The sequence below is a fragment of the Pinus tabuliformis genome, chromosome 9, assembly GCF_031772625.1.
Source record: "Pinus tabuliformis cultivar Carrire ecotype Pingquan chromosome 9, CPIR1, whole genome shotgun sequence".
Classification (NCBI taxonomy): Eukaryota; Viridiplantae; Streptophyta; class Pinopsida; order Pinales; family Pinaceae; genus Pinus; species Pinus tabuliformis.
The window spans coordinates 1,054,184,229-1,054,199,244 of record NC_142307.1 but is presented as its reverse complement, the minus strand read 5'-3'; the positions used below and the strand labels follow the sequence as shown (position 1 = coordinate 1,054,199,244).

The window sequence follows — 15,016 nt, the reverse complement described above, 5'->3', positions numbered from 1 at the left end:
TTGATTAAGATGGAACACTAAGCTCTGGGAGCTCCTGAAGACCTAGGGTACTTATTGAGCTATAAATGACCATAGGGTGAGTGGTTCACCTTCCCCTATAGGTGCGCGGTGTACAAGGTGAGTGGTTCACCTTCCCCTATGACAGATGACATGTGTGTAGGGTGAGTGGTTCACCTTCCCCTACGATTGATAAGACGTGTGTAGGGTGAGTGGTTCACCTTCCCCTACTGTTGATAGCATATGCATAGGATGACGAGTTCACCTTCTCATATAGCATATGAACAGGATGAGTGGTTCACCTTCTCCTGTGTATACCCCAGTGAGAGATGCATATAGGCATCTGTTGACATGTCGGTGGGATGTGGTTCATCCTTTCCTCACATGTGAGATGCTCATTCCCTACGATTGGTGATTGACATGTCGATAGGACGTGGTTCATCCTTTCCCCATGTGTAGGATCCTTCCTACAATTGATTATTGTGATTTGTGTTTGTAGGATGTGGTTTATCCTTTCCCTACATGTAATTGTAACGTGTGGTTGTAGGACGTGGTCCATCCTTTCCCTACTCTCGTGATTTGCATACGTGTAGGATGTGGTTCATCCTTTCCCTATGATGGTTGTGATGTGTGACTAAGGGATGTGGTTCATCCTTTCCTTACAATGGTTGTGATGTGTGACTATAGGATGTGGTTCATCTTTTCCCTATGATGGTTTGATGTGTCACTGTAGGATGTGGTTCATCCTTTCTCTATGATGGTTGTGATGTGTGACTGTAGGATGTGGTTCATCCTTTCCCCATGTGTGGTTGTGAGCAGGATGTCATATATTCTTTCCATGTTATTGATTTAATATAATCTTACCCATGTACTCTGGGACACATGGAAAGTACCTCTCATTTGGCCAAAGAGTTGGGAAAAAGTGGATAAGGACCATAGCACTACCAATGGAGGCATCATGTACTATCGTACTCCCTATGTCTAGGATGTATGTTGTTCCACAACTTGGTCTAGGATCAAGTATGATTGAGGTTCTACCTCTAGACTGACTTTTGTCAGTGGAGAGTGGTCAGGTCTTGAGAGTGGTAAGGTCTTGTAGAAGTGGGTTTTTGAATTCATTCTCTCACTCGAAAATTAATCAAGGTCAGCCTTATCTCTATGTCGGCTCAATAGTCCAAAATACACATCTCTTGACCCCCATCGACTCCTATATATAGAGGTGTCCTCCAACCTCTTTTGACACATTGAAAAGGCTTGATTATGTCTGAGACAGCCGAACTTATGGAGGAGGATGAAGGGCATTTTTTTTGGGTCTCTCTTCTACAACAGGGTCGATATTCTTTTTATGGGCAGGCAGTAGATCTTAAAGGAAATTGTGGGTTGTATTCATCATCCAAGTGCAACCATGTCAAAGAGATCTTCTTTGTTTTGGGTCTCAAGTCAAGGAGCATGTACAGTGAGATAGAAGGAGTCATTTTGTGTTTGTTTAGGGTTGTTTTACCTCTGCAATATAGGCCAAGTTCACTTGGGAAAGAATCGAGTTAATTGGGAGGATATATGGGTAGTGTGGGTGCATTTTGGAATTACGTACTGTCACACATATGGGTCGGAGACTTTCCTGAAGTAACAGTAGGTGTACAACCCTTATTTGAGGAGGTCAAAAGGTGTATCACCCAATGTTTTCAAAACCGGTTACCGGTCTAACCGGTCGGTTAGCAAGGCCGCTGGTCTAAACCGGCCAAAAAACCCGGTTGGAAAGGCCATTTCGCCATTTTTTTGCCCTAACCGGTGAAAACTGGCCGGTTCTGTCCTAAACCGGTCGGTTTTAGGCACGCCCACCGTAAAGTTAAAAAAGCATATTTTTCAGTGTGTTTCAAGGGTTTGGGGGGAAACTAAGGGTGTTTCAACCCTAACAATGTTGGCAATTAATGGTAATGTTAAATTCAATTAATGGTAATGTTAAATTCTTAAAGTAAAAGTGACATTTCCTTTAATTTTCATTTTCATCCTTTCACTTAAATTTTTAACATTACCATGAAATGACTCAAGATGTTTGAGAGTGGTTTCGACCTCATTGGATTTCATATGGAGAAACTAGAATTTTAGATTTCACTCAAAATTCAGCAGACTTAATGGTTTTCAGGATTTCATGGTTTGGGGGTAAACAATAAATGCAATCGAAGTTCCAAATGATGAGCAAAACTCCTGATCTAGATCCCATTGTGTTGGACGATATTGATCCAACATCAGAATGGGTGGAGGAGACTGAAGAACCTGTGTTTGAGGCTGATTTTGATATCGACATGGCTTTAGCGGGGGATGATGCAGATTATGTGGTGGCCTCAGAACTAGGATCAATAGCGGCATCAAGGAAAGGCAAAGAACCAATGGAAGGCACTAGTCATGCAGGTCGACTAACGCATGCTTCCATTAGGTCCACTTCTATTGTCATTGGTGGCATTGATACTGAGGTTGCAAATCAGGCTGAGGCATCCTCAGACTCTGAACCAGATGATGTCTATGTAGCTCCTGATGATGATCCTGTGTCTAGTAGTGGTGATGAACTTGATGATTGATCATGTGTATACTGTAGACTTGTAGTAGGCCAATGGCCTCATAGCTTGCAGCATTGTTTTTGGACTTTATAGGCCATTTAGAGCCTCATTTCTTATGTATTTTGCTATTTTGTCGATGATATGTATTGTACTTGGTGCCATTTTGATATATTCACCTTTACATGGTATATAAATGAGCAAACTTTGCATATTTTGTCTCTATTGGCTTGGAATCATGGTTTTACATCTTAAAAATAGTTTCGTTTCATTAAAAATTAATTATTTAATGTATTTTTTTAAACTGGTTCGTTTAGACCAAACCAGTCCCGGTTAGACCGGTTCCGGTCTGTAAACCGGTTCATTAGGTGGACCAGTCCGGTCACCGGTTCCAGTTTTAAAAACATTGGTATCACCTTATTTTGGCTAGTTCGCAGTCAAGGGAAGGTACATCGAAGTTTTCGAGACCAGTCTTGGAGCTTATCACAGGAGTTTTCAACAATGTTTGGGGTTATTATAAAGCCCTAACCAAGTCTGTCATCTCAAACTAAATCGCTTTTGGGTTGTCACTTTAGGTTGACCACAAGGACGAGAGGCCTTATCCATATCTAGATCATCTCCTAGAGTCAGCAAAGGACAGCGTATTGTTTTCTCTGTTGAGCCTCAACTAAAATGATGTATTAAGTTAAAACATGATGCACTGAAGAAGCCCCAATCAGATCAAGATACCTCTGTCGTATGTCATCACTCTATGAAGGCTCAAATCGGCAAGTCACTTTAAAGTATTGTACTCTCTCTCTATGTTGAACATTTGATATTAATAGTAAGAAGATTCGATCAAGGGTTTTCCCCATCAAGAGTTTTCCCCACTTGGGAATTTTCCCTAGCACGAGCCATATCTTTGTGTTCACTTGTCTTGGCTTGTCTTCTGCATTTACATTTAATGTTCTTTCATTAGTTGCTATCATATGATGATGTTTAATGTGATGATTTGATAATGGGCTAATGATCCCATGAAGTAACTAACCTAAGCAAAGAACATGTTAAGCTAAAATTAACAGCTAGGTTAGGTGATTTCTCCTACTTTGATAATTGCTCGTGGTGACTTTTTACTTATCTTGATTAAATTATTCTTCAACTTGATTATTATTGTGTTCTTATCATCAAACAGCTATCAAACCACAAAGGAAAATGAGACAAGAGGACACAAGCTATAGGCGATCATCCAGGGCCAAAACCTCTCCAATAGAGAGGAAATCCCATCAGAATTCTTCTCTTCTTATAGAACTTCAATTGACAAATTCCAAGACCTATGACCCTTAACCAAGACCCTCCAAGATTTGGTCAAATATTTCCTCTTTGATGTGTTTCCAGCAACTTCTGCAATTTCGACCTCCAACCTAAGTCACCTGACATGGGGATTCGGGATTCGTAGGATTCGGGATTCGTGGTATCAGATTCGGACACGTTGACCCCCCGGAATAGGACACGTAGGATTCGTTATATATTATTTTATTAAAAAAAAATATATATATATATATATATATAAAATTAGATATTTATTACACAAATTTTAATTAATGATACAAATTTATTGATTTCAAACATCGATCTTCATCTATAGCTATTAGCATGCATAGTACATACAAAATTCAAATACATGTCAGTGGTACTGGTCAAATAAATCATGATTCATAATTCATAACTGAAAGACAACTTACAACTACAAGATAGTAAGATAAACACACTGACAACTATAGTTTTCTCATTAAGTCATCAAATCAAAATGTGTCACATAGGTAGTGCTGGTGCAATGCCAATGGCAAATAGAAATAGAAAATATAAAACTACAGGTATACAAGCCTCAAGGCATCAATCAGCATCAGAATCAGCATCAATGTCCTCATCATCATGGTCCCCAATGCTCTCCTCTACATCCTCCTCCTCCCCTGTATCCATAGTCGCCTCTGCATCTACTGGTGTGGAGGATGACCCCTCTAAGTCATCAAATCTAACAGGCTCTAGCACTAGATCATTGAGATCCATGTTGGCCAATGCCAACTCAACACTGCTGTCCAGACCCATATCATCAGGAAAGACATCCCACATCTTTGTCTTTCCCCTCAACCACTCTTCCCTCTGCCTGTAAATAAGACAAAGGTTGGTGTGCACATACACCATTGTCTCTGCCCTGGACTGCTCAAGCCTGCTCTTCTTCACACTATACAAATTCCCATATGTGCTCCAATTCCTCTCTCAACAAGAGGATGAAGTCACCTGAGAGAGGAGCCTCATGGCTAACTGCTGAAGAGGAAGGCTTGTTGCCCCATGATTTCCCCACCAAGAATAGGGCTTCTTAGCCCCCCTGTCTCTAATCACATCATAACCTCCAAATCGACCAGTGCCAATGGAAAACTCTGCAAAGGCATCCTCCACCTCAGCAAGCAATGCACTATCCTAAAAATCCACCTGAATGCCTCTTTCCTCCCCTGTGAGATTTCACCATCCATGAGAGGAGGGAATCTGCGGGAAGGTCCACCATTCAGCCACTCATGGTTGTAGTATTTAGGGTTCAATGAGTGAGCCAAACAACGTAAAGGTGTACAATTCTTGTCCCATCTGCTGACAAGAATATCATGTATGGTATCACAGAAGGCCTCTGGTGATGTCTCATACTCAGGGCACTCACTCTGTAGAATAATGCTCCTCACGGACTCAATCATGGAATCCCATCCCTCACAAACCTCTCCTAGGATGGGTTTGTCTGTATCTGCAAATCGAAGCAAAGAAATGATAGGGTCCATGATCCGAATAATTAGATCTACCCTCTCCCACCAAGCATCATCTAGCAATGTGTCCTTCACTCTTTTAGAGGCTACCTAATCTGTCTTTCTCCAAAAAGACCAAAACTCAGAAATAACCATGGACCCAAGAGCGGTCTTGACCTCCCTCAACCTCTTCAACATCATGAATGAAGATGCAAACTGTGTATCAGCAATCTTCAACAATGATAGATTGGTGTAGTCCTTGTAGATAGTGAGGGCATTTGTATGATTTTGCACAAAGTTACGGATATGTCTTGCATCCTCAATAATGCTTCCAATCCAAAGCACATCAAAAGCAATGGATTTCAGTGCTAAGTTCAATGAATGGACAATGCATGGTGTCCAAAACACTTGTGGATATTTAGCTTCCACAATCATACTAGCAGCCTTGCAAACAAGTGCATTATCTGTAATGATTTGCACACAAGAATCAACACCTACATCTTCAATAACTTTAATAAATAACTCACCAATAAATTGTGCATCCTTGTATTCGCCAAGTGTATCCACTGCTTTCATGAAAACTGGACCACTCAAGGAAGACACCATGAAGTTGATGATTGGGTGTCATGCTGGATCTGTCCATCCATCAGAAATAATGCTAACCCTAGATGTTGGCCATGATGCTACAATAGGCTCAAGCATTTTTTGCACCTCTTTTTTTGCCTTCGTCAACAATGTGGTTCTCAGCTTCTCTGACCCAGGAGGCACATACCCTGCTGGAGCCCCTTGAGTTAGAGCTCAACACATCTCAATAAATAGAGGTGAACATGCAACATATAATGATATGAAGCTTTGATAGAAGAAGAAGGCAATGGTGAGATCAAGCTCTTCCCGTCTCACTTTTTGGAAAATCTTGTCCATTGGACCAAGTGCTCTTCTTTTTTATGCTTGTCCCCCAGTAGAAGTAGAACTCTCAAATGGAAATTTGGTGGTGGCTTTCCTCAAAAATGGAAGGGGGTCTTCATTCTTGGGTTTCTTGATTTTGAAGCCACACGTTCCATACCAACATTGGACTCCTTTTCCAATTCTTTTTTCTTTTGTAAGGAAACAGCTTTACAAGCTCCAATCCCACAACCCGGTAAAGCCAACAAATGTGATTTCACACGGTAATATGTGATTTTGAAAGAAATGTCACAAAAATTGCATTTCCATCTCACATTGCCTCCTCCCTTCCCCTTGGTGTTTGGCCCATCCTCTCTTGTGACATATTTCCACAATGGATATTTATCATTGTCTTTAGGTCCTCCTCTTCTCTCAACATTACTTGTAGCAGACTCTGATGATATTGGGGGAGAAGGGGCATCTCCACCCATGACATTCTTGCCCTTCCTTTGCCCCCTAACTGCTGCCTTTGATTGAGCCATGAATATTGTAAAAGAAATGAACAAAACATGCACAAATTTGTAAACAAAAAATCATATACAAACTGCTGTAAGAAATGAAAAAAAATGGAGGTGAAATGCACTTACCTGGTTCTTGAATCTCCTTGCTGAATGCTCTACTCCCTTAACTCCTTGCTGCAAACCAGGGAAAATTTTAAGAACCCCCCCTAAATTTACATGTATAATAAATGGGCGAATCTCCATGGTATATAGGAAAAATGGAAGGCGATTTTATTAATAATATGATATGTATATATAATTTTTTGGCGAATCTCTCACCAAGCATGGCGAATATTTAACTCAATTATAAAATCTTGTGTTTATTGAATACACAAATGAAATCATTGCATTTCTTTACAATATCTTTTGAAATCAAAATTACCGAAATTACATATCGATAACCTAGTGGGTGTAGGATAAAATTCACCCGTGCCATTCACAGAAAGCATGAGAAAAAACCTAATACTATATATAAAACCAAGAAAAATTCAAATTCAAAAAACCTAATACTATATATAAAACCAAGAAAAATTCAAATTCATCACTTCTAGGGACCTCGTAACCACCCTACCAATACACAAGTATGTTCCTGTTTGCAATTAGAAAAATTACCCAAATTACAATCTGTTTACTCCACTTCTAGGGACTTCGTAACCACCCTGCCAATACACAAGTATGTTCCCGTTTGCAATTAGAAAAATTACCCAAATTACAATCTATTTACTCCAGCATATGTTGGAAAGTTATAGAAGGATGACTAGTGCAATCAATCCATTCCTTTTAGCCCTGGATTTGTTTGAGTTTAAAACAGAAGTATACAAATATACTTGTCCAATGTCTATGCTTTAATCATTCACCTTACGATGTTTTTACAATATAATTTCCTAAGTCTATTTAATATCTTCATTATCATAAAAACCAACCTATATCCATCTTAACTCCACATCTACCACTCTTAGGGGGATGAAATCTATTTATCCCTCTGAGCACTTGGTAGATCCAGAATTAAGATGGATCTAAGATAGAATTTCCCCTTTAAATAGTCTATGCTCACATGAATACCATGGGTCAATACCATGGGTTATCATAAACCTGGAGCTTAAAAATTACTATTAGTAATTTATAAAAATTAATAAAATTAATAGTTGATTTTTATTTTATTTTTATTCTAACCAAGCTAAAATGTTTAACATACATTAAATTACAACATCCATTTTTACTCTTGATCGGATCAAATATTTTTTCACTCTATGCTAGTTTGCATATCACGATATTTGATACCTCTCGGGGGTTTGTAGATCCAAAGTAAAGATGGATCTATGTTGGTTTAATTCTCCCATTTAAATAGGCTACTTTCCAAGTGAATACCACGGGTCAATACCATGTGCCATTTTGGTGAATACCATGGGTCAATACCATGTGCCATTTTTATTTTTATTAATACTAATATTAGGGTTAATAATGTTTTTTTGCATGGTATTAATAACAATCTAGTCCATGGTATTTGTCCCATAGTATAAATATAATGTGACTTATGGAGTAAATATAAAAAAATGTTTTATTTGTTTACCGTACCTCTCATCTATTTATATTTTTATTAATTTACCATACCATTCATAAATACAAATATAATGTGACTTATGGAGTAAATATAAAAAAATGTTTTATTTGTTTACCATACCTCTCATTTATTTATATTTTTATTAATTTACCATATACCATTCATAAATACAAGGTGACTTATGGAGTAAATATAAAAAAATGTTTTATTTGTTTACCATACCTCTCGCTTATTTATATTTTTATTAATTTACCATATCTCTTTTACAAATATGGTATTTGGCCCATAGGATTCACTTAAATAAAACCTCTTTCTTGAGCCTTCACAAATAGAAGGAGGGTTATGGACTAAATATAAAAACAGGCTTTATTTATTTACCATGCGTCTAGTTTATTTATATTTTTATTTATTTACCATACCTTTTGACTAAGTATAAAAAGACGTTTTATTTATTTACCATACCTCCACTTTACTTATATTTTTATTTGTTTACACCCTTGCATGTATATAAGGTGACTTATGTAGTAAATATAAAAAATGCTTTATTTATTTACCATACCTCTCATTTATTTATATTTTTATTAATTTACCATACCTCTCATTTATTTATATTTTTATTAATTTACCATACCTCTTTTATAAATATGGTATTTGGGCCTTTGGCCCATAGGATTTACTTAAATAAAACCTACTCTTGAAAATGGGCGAATGGATTCACTTAAATAAAACTTATTCTTGAAAATGGGCAAATGGAAGGTTGTAACTCCTAATTTCAAGGGCTAAATTTACCTTTTTTACCCTCTCCCTTAAAATAAGGTGGGCTATTTGAGGTGATTTGTAAAAATGTACTATGATACAAAATATTCGCCCACTAAAAATTTAAAAACCCTTAATTTCGCCAAAGGGCGAACATTCGCCCCTAAAATCACCCCTACTGCAAACCCTTCTGCACTTGCCAACAGCTCACAAAACACTTGCCAAATGAAAATATGTGTGGCTGTAATGACCAAATGCACCCTTTTCATACCCACGCAAGTCACTTTTTCCGCCTAGCAAGTCCTGGAAAATAGGACACGATTTCCAAAATCGTGACACACTGCCAAAATCGTGACACGCAGGGGGATTTGACGTGGCAAAAAAGGACATGAAGTGTCATGTTTTTTGGACACGAATTTCGAGAGAATCGTGTCAGACACGACGGATTCGGATTCGTGAGGCCTATAGAATGAATCCATTTACTTAGCCTCCAACAACTTCTTATGCAATTTCGACCCCCCAGCGGATTCTTCTGCAACTTCAACCTCGCAGCAAATTCCTTTGCAACTTCGACCTCCCAGCAGATTTTTCTGCAAAAACCCTAGCCTTTGCACATGTGGAAGATTATGGTATATTCTTCCTCTTTTCCTCTTTGCTTGAGTTGATTCTCTCTCCTAGAGAACTCGATTTGCAAAGTGTCCTTCTTGATGCCCTGACTTGACTCCTGCAACTCAACCTTTTTTTGTTGTAATAGGTACCCTAATTCGTTTGCACATGTGGAGAATAATAGCCCAAAAACAGTGCAAAAATTTTGCTTTTCTTTCCTTCTCCTTGTCTTTTTTCTTCGCACCTTTTCCTCTTTCTTGAATGAACTTGTGTGTGTGAAGTGAGTGCCTTAAGTGAGGTCGAAGTCTCCCTTATATATAGGTCTTCCACTAGGTCAAATTACTTCTTTTAGGCCAACTTGTCCATTTGTGTAGGTCGACTTGATCTTTGCGCCATGACGAGGTCTTGGAGGGTCTTTTGACTCAAATAATTTTTTCTTTACAATATTTAACATGCCCAAATGTGTCTTCAATACATAACAATGACTCAATTGAATTTATGACAAACCTAGAAGTACTCAATGGGTGCTTGACCTAAAAATAAATTTCCCTTGAGCATGAAACCCATGCCTCATGAATAACAATAATAAATTTATTTTTCTCTTTACATCAAATCATGATTACATATGTCATTATAATGACCAAACCTAGTTACATATTTCAACACAACACTCCCTCTTAGCTAGGGACGTAATTCTCTCTCTCTCTCTCTCTCTCTCAAGATCAATCTACCGGACCAATCCATTGGTCTCTCAGTAACAACCCAAGGGAGAGATCAGATGTACAAGTCTCATCATAAGGAAAGATACATAGCATCAAAGCCAGCCCATAAGCCAAAACCCAATGGCTTCAAGGTCAGTGCCCAACTTACCATGGGATCAATCAATGAGGCCAACCTCTCCAATCATATGAAATGGTTTCTCAGTTAAGCACAATGACTCAAGAGAGTACACAGGGTCCATCTCTCTGACCATAAACAAGGTCTCTTAGTCCATGACCCAAGAGAGGAATCCCTATCTCGATATCAAACTCCTCGATTATATAGTATCTTAGTTAAATACAATGACCCAAGGGAGAAAACTCAAAATCAGAGTCTCAGACCAAATCCACTAGTCTCTCAATCAAACACAATGACGTGAGGGATCACTCCAAGCCTCAAAACCAAACTCCCCAACCACATTGGTTTCTCAGTCAATCTCAATGACCCGGGGGAGTGACCAAGACAATCTTCCCGACCATAAACCTTGGTCTCTCAGCTAAGCCCAAGGAAGATTATCAATCACACAGTGCTATACAATCAATGTTCCCTCTCTCCAAAGAGTGATTCTTAACAACTCCAAGTTGTTCTCCAAATAAGAAAACTTAATCCGAGACAATGGTTTTGTCCAAACATCAACAACCTGCACATTAGTGGGTACATATTCGAATCTCATAGCTCCTCTCTAGACAATATTCCAGATGTTATGATACTTGATCTCAATGTGCTTCGACTTGTCATGAAAAATTGGGTTCTCTGGAAGCTTTACACAACTTTGATTATCACAATATACAATGGTCAATTCCAACACCTAATCAAACAAACCAGGAAGTTATATCTCAAGAATACATAGAGACACTAATTGTTGAAGAATGGATTAGAGAGGAAAGCATTTTTATTCATAATATGTCCATTGTCTGGAAGGCTATGGTATTAGTATTATCCTTTCCTCTGGTGGATCACTAGTTAGTTTGGAAAATAGGCAATGGGCACAAAGTTAGAATAGGCGTTGACCCCTGGGCTGGGTGTGGAGAAGCCTATATAGACTACCTATGGACATAATTGATAAGTTGCAGAGTAGAGAATTTCACAAACTTGAACAAGTTGTTGTTGCAGCTACTACATCAATTTAGCAACAAGGATGGAAGACTGGAGAGATGATAGACATGAAAAATGGAAAAGTTGTACAGTGGAAGGCTTATATAGATCAACTAAAGGAGAAACACATAAAAACTAGAAATAAGAATGATGGATTGGCTTGGTCTAAGAATCCTTCTTTGGGGGAATATACTCCTAGATTCAAGTACAAAACCATTTTTGTGGATGTAAATCAAAAAAGGAATGTATGGTAGTGGAAGGCCCTATGCAAGTGTTGTTGCACAAACTAGCAGGCCTTGTAAATAGGCAAGAGCTAGAGGGCACAACAAAACTTGGGACAGAGGCCCATTATCATCACAGCCAAAGCCCCCTGCTCTTTACGGACTTTCACAGACGGGAGGAGTCCCGGTACGAGGGAAATCACTAATAATGATGGGATCAATAAGAAGGTATGATGTGATTTCCAAGACCCATTCAAAGGAGAGGCCCAAAATAAGGCTCAATGCTTCAAGGGAAGCTAAAGGTTCTCCAAGAAAAACCTATGAGGAGACCTAGACCTAGGGTTAATGATATCCAACAATGACAAGGAGACCTAAGGTTGAGGTTCCAAGAATGATTAGGACTACTCAAGAAGCTCAATAAGATGATCAATTACTTACAAGATAAGCTTTAGCTATACTTGAGAGACCTAGATTGGGTCCACACAAGGCCTAGGGTTTATGACTAATCATGGGAGGAAGAACTCTTAGGAGCTCACTAGGGTCAATGTAGTTTAGGGAGAGGGTTTCAAATGATTTACTCCACTAAATACTATGTGCAAAACCCTTAATAAGGCCTCTTACCAAGATGTTCAAGATGATTTTCAGGAATGCAACTAGGGTTTGAGTTTTCTCATAATCCAACCATAGGAATTGTCTCAAATTTAGAGAGCTAGAGGAACACAAATGCAGTAGGTTGTCCAAGTGGTTTTACAAGATCTCCTCTCTAATGCAATTCACATCAAGCCCTGGCAAGTTGTCTAGGGAAGGGGACGTAAAACTTTGGAAGGGTGAAAAAGAGAAGAGAAATGAAGTTGATCACCAACTTTGCTTGCATTAGTGCCTTATTCTAGGGCAATGGAGTCTATGTGCTTCGAAATTTAGCCAAAGTAGTCTTCAAAGAGGCTGAAAAATGATGCCCTAGCATACACCTTTTAACATTTGCCTATCCAAGTTATATGGCTTTCAATGGAAGGAAAAACAATTTCAATCCACTACGAACATTCATCTACTTGTCATACAATGAGTAGTGCAATTACCAATCAAATAAACTTTTCAATGATATTCAATAAAAATTAGGGTACAAGAGCATTTAATCAATTGCAACAATTCCATGCATTAGACATTAGAAAAAAAAAATTCAACAAAATTTAGGGCCTACAAGATGACAAGAGGTATATCCAACCCAAGAAAAAGCAGATAGCTCCAAGATAGATGAAAATTTCAGCTCCAAAAATGTCAAAATACATCAAGAGATCTCCAATAGAAAACCAAGAAGAAATGCGAAAATTCTCAAGAAGAGATATCGAAGTTGTGATGGTGATGTATGATACAAATGAGGCTTAGCTTTATTTATATGAGCCTCTTCTAATTCGAATTAGCCTAAGATGCCCCTAAATTTACTTAAATGTGAAAAATAACAACAAATTTGGAGACAAGCCCACCAAATAGCTCAAATGTGTAAGATAAGATATCCAAATGAAGCCAAAATGATAAAATAATGGTGCAAAGGGTCATTGGAGGGCCTAGTTGAGTCCTCAAGTGCCATGATGAAGAAGAGGCCTCCACGAATGATGGTCAAAGGAGGTGGCCCCTTGATTTACAAGCAAAGCATCATGTGGTGCTCCCAAGTGGCTCTAGGGCACAAGCATTGGTCTCACGGGTCTCCAAGTGGCTCATGATCAAGTCGATGCTCCATTAGTGAGGGCTAGAAGATGACACAGGCCCTGCCATGTCTCCCTAGGAAAGACATATGTTGCCATTATTGTCATTGATGGCAAAGGAGCATTGAAGGAATGCAAGGAGGAGCAAAGCAAGGAGAAGCAGCAAGCCAAGGAGCAGCAAGACAAGGAGAAGCAAAAAGGCAAGGAGCAACAAGAAGCAGCAAGGCAAGGAGCAGTAGTAATGTAAGGAGCAACAAGAGGCAGGAAGGCAAGGAGGAGAAGCAAGGCAAAGAAGGAAAAGATGGAAAAGGAGTAGCGGGGATGTAGCAAGATGGAAAAGGAGCAGCGAAGATGTAGCAAGGCAAGGAGCAGCAAGCAGCAAAAGAAGGCAAGGTATGCAGGAGCAAGGACAAAGGAGCAGCAGATACATTGATGGTTTGATAGAACATTGATGCTCATGTTGATAGCATGTTGATGGCTTGATGCTTGGATAATGTTGCAGAGATTGTTTAATGAAGAATTTGTGGTGACACTAATTTGTTGTTAAGCTAAATTGTTGTGATGCAAAGGCAAGACTCCAAGGCAAAGTCAAAGATGTTGCAAAGATTGTTGTGATGCATTAATGATAAATATTGTTATTTGATGTTGGCATTAGGTTGATGCATTTAATCATTACATGTGGCTGAAATTAATATTGGATGGATTATTTATTTTTGTGCTCTAATATTCAAGATATAAAGAATTTGGAAATGAATGAGTGGAAGGCAAAGAGTCAAGCCTATTCACTTCATATTCCTATGTGGGATACAAACAGCCAGCGAACTATCTTTATAAAATATGTGATTTTGGAAGGCATTGAGTTAGAGAGTTGGAATATGAGTGAGCGTAGATTGAGAGGTTATGCATTAGTTACCTGGAACATATGAAGTTTATGTGAAGTAGATTTGAAGGGAAGAATAGGTAGAAATGAAGATGGAGATATGCAGAATTTATGACCAGGTAAACCAGCACATTGTTGTTTCTAGTTTGCATCAGGGGATTGCAGTCTCCTTTCAAGTAGTGGCTTGATAAATATCAAGTTGGGGCCTATTGAGGTAGGAGCCTCCTGTGGGTTGTAGCCTACAGAAAACATATGGGAGTTGGAGCTCCCTTGCATGTTGTAGCTTGCAGAAATTTGAGGTAGCAGTCTCTTGTAAGTTGGAGCCTACAGAAAATCAGATGTAATAAGGAGTAGGAGCTTGTCTTTGCATCACAACAATAATAAAATCATGGTTTTCTCCCCTTATGGGTTTCCACATATATCTGGTGTAAATATGTGTTGTTATTATGTGGTGACATGATCTTTTGATTAGCTTATTACTTGTTGTTCACATATTCTATATGTTGGTCATTATTTGTCACGTTGCTCATGCAACATTTCCGTTAAATAAATTAAGGAAAAGAATTTTAATGTCCATGAATATACGAAACTGATTCACCCCCCCCCCCTTCAGTTTAGTCAAGTTTTCATCAACATAAACACCTCTAGGCCTTGGAACAATTGTCAAGTGTTAGGTGCA

General features: G+C 38.6%; 1 protein-coding gene across 2 annotated transcripts in view; it reads right to left on the bottom strand.

Moving 5' to 3' along the window:
• LOC149152308 (uncharacterized) overlaps nucleotides 1-15,016 on the bottom strand; it is a 223,977-nt gene that overhangs the window by 39,913 nt on the left and 169,048 nt on the right. The window contains exon 4 of one of the 2 annotated variants that reach the window (XM_089440587.1): nucleotides 6,847-6,894. The exons of the other annotated variant lie outside the window; for it this stretch is intronic. Coding sequence (XP_089296713.1) covers nucleotides 6,884-6,894 — 11 coding nt within the window. The 3' untranslated portion in view covers nucleotides 6,847-6,883. The remainder of the gene's footprint in view (nucleotides 1-6,846; nucleotides 6,895-15,016) is intronic. 2 annotated transcript variants of the gene reach the window in all.